Genomic DNA, 2578 nt, shown 5'->3' with positions numbered 1-2578 from the left:
GCTTTTTGATCAAGGCTCGTCAGATCGTATCCCCGGCTTCGCTTCGCATGAATCGATGAGGATCCTAATCGAGGCTCGCTCCATATACATGGATGGAACTTTCCGGGTGGTTCCGAGGCTGTTTCTCCAATTATACTCCATTCACGCCTTTTACAAGGGACAGATGCAAGCCTTGGTCTATTTCTTACTCCCGGACAAGTCCAAGGCTACCTACAACCGAGTCTTCGCCATGCTCAAAGAGTATGCCCTCTCTGTGGGGAAAGTTTTCCAACCCACAACGGTGCAATTGGACTTCGAAGTGGTTTGCCTCAACGCCATCCAAGAGAGTTTCCCCGGAGCAGGAGTGAAAGGCTGTAACTTTCACTTCTGTCAGGCTTTGTGGAGGAAAGCACAGGAGCTCGGTTTACAGCCTTACTATGGGGATCGAGCTGTGAACAGATTCCTCAAATGCGTGGCAGCCCTCAGTTTGGTGCCTCTGGAGGAGATCGATGAAGCTTGGCTGCAGATAGACAGCGACTCTCCGAGTGCAGACCATCCAGCCTTCCGAGCTCTCGATCGCTTCAAAACGTACTTCATAAGCACGTGGTTGGAGAACGAGTCGGTTTTCCCGCGTGTTCTCTGGAACCATTACAGGAACTTCGGAGCGCGTACAACAAACCATATCGAGGGTTGGCATCACGCCCTCAATGGTCGCGTCGGGAAACGACACGTTAACCTCTTCGAGATCGTGTCGCACCTTCAGAAAGAGAGCACGGCAATAAAGCTCAACGCTTGCTACTCGATATGGGCAGAGCTCCGAAGCCTGTTCGGAAGAAGTATCGAGTTCTGAACGAACGACTGATCCGTCTGACGGATCAATATGAAGCCCAGGAGCTCTCTTTGATACAATATGCGAGCCGGGTCGCTCACAACTTATATACCGATTAATACTTTAAAGTACCTATATATGACCTACGTAATTCTCCATGTAAATACCTCGTTTCTAAGAGAAACATATACGATATTCACGAGTGAGCCTACGGGCGTGACGAGCTCTAAAGTCTACCTTACGACCTCGTAAGGTAGTCATGGTCATTGAGCGAACTCGCGTCTGATTTCGTAGTCGGCTGTCGGCTCGACAAAGAATCTTCGTGTTTTCCTTAACGGGTAGTCTGCTACAGGGTTGCCGATTTCGCGGTGGCTCCGTGAAGATTGCCCGCTAATTTAGCGGGTAGATTGAGGAGAGGGTTAGCGAATCCAGCTGTCGGGCCAATGGGTGTCGGGCCAATGGGTGCACACCGAAAGGATAGTCAGACACGAGAGTTGTGGTTCGCACCGAGAGAGCTTCCGACTTTGGAAAGGATTCGAGCGGGATCTGGAGACGAACAGGGTGATCGATGCTGATCTTCAAAGGGCTATCGCAAACGAAAAAGAAAAATGGAAGCATATTCTCGAAAGCATTCTTCACTGTATAAAGTTTCTCGCGATTCACAACCTCCCATTGCGAGGTCATTGGGGAAATCTGTTCAGAATCTATGTTCCCTGTAACCGTCTGATACACTGAGGGAGACAGTGTTCTTTCTCTTTACCACTTCCCACTTCTTCTGGACTTATATTATATTAGCACTGCATCATCTGGAATAAATACTGGGTAACACCAACTGTCTGTTCTATTATACTGAGTTCTACCTCAGTGTCCCGTGAATATCGAATACGTTATCAAGCACGAGTTAGCTCTACAACGACCCACAAAAGTAAGCAACCATTTACTTCCTTAGACCAGGATCCAACATGTCCATTCCGGACATCTCGGGCTCAGAGCCAGAGTATAAAAAGAACCTGACACAATGCCAAGTCACGCTAAAACAACATAGACAGAACTACGTAGCCTGGAAATCCCTTATCCCTATCTATCTATCTATCTCAAAATCAAGACGGAAGAAAGGAACGAATGGACCACTATTCAAGAAGAACAAGTCAGAAAATATAAGGCAGCAAATCTACTCGGAAAACAAATTCTCTATGCCTCCATCCACCCAGATCTTATCATAACTCTCTTCTATGGTGGAACCGAACCTCTCACTGCCAGAGAAATCTATGAAAAGATCAAGAGAAGATTCGCAAACCCAACTGGCATCGTCAAAGATACAGCAATCTCGAGATTCATGTCTTTCAAGTTCCTCAAAAACAAATCAATGGACGACAATCTCACTATGTTTGAAAACCTTCAAAATACCCTTACTGAAACCGGTTTTGTAGTTGCGAATGATATCAAGTATGCACGACTTCTTGCGTTACTTCCCAAAGAATGAGATTCGCTCAGATTTGCTTGGGCAGCAAGAGCCGGACCTGATAAGACATACACATTGCTAGAGGAGGTTCTCAGAGCAGGCGAAGCGAGAAGAGCTCAAGAGCGTGAGGTAGATCAGGCCTCGGCTCTGCTCGCACAAACCAGAATCAGTGGAAATCGAAATCCAAAGCAGAATCGAAGAGGTAGATTTCGCCGACGACCAAGATCCGGCGGCTACCGAAGTTCCGTCCAGCAAATAAACCAACGGAGGGTAACAAATACGCGTAGCAGAACTGAAATCAAGTGCCA

At 47.3% G+C, this 2578-nt stretch overlaps 1 protein-coding gene across 1 annotated transcript; it reads left to right on the top strand.

The window, feature by feature from the left end:
* Positions 1–88: 88 nt before the first annotated feature.
* Positions 89–829, top strand: LOC100908453 (uncharacterized). The gene has a single exon (XM_003742445.1). It carries the CDS (start codon positions 89–91, stop codon positions 827–829), a length of 741 nt encoding a protein of 246 aa, XP_003742493.1.
* The last annotated feature ends 1749 nt before the right edge of the window (positions 830–2578 follow it).

This window comes from Galendromus occidentalis, unplaced genomic scaffold (genome assembly GCF_000255335.2).
Source record: "Galendromus occidentalis unplaced genomic scaffold, Mocc_1.1 scf7180000077402, whole genome shotgun sequence".
NCBI lineage: Eukaryota > Metazoa > Arthropoda > Arachnida > Mesostigmata > Phytoseiidae > Galendromus > Galendromus occidentalis.
Note: the sequence above shows the minus strand (reverse complement) of the source record. Positions and strands in the feature narration are given on the sequence as shown.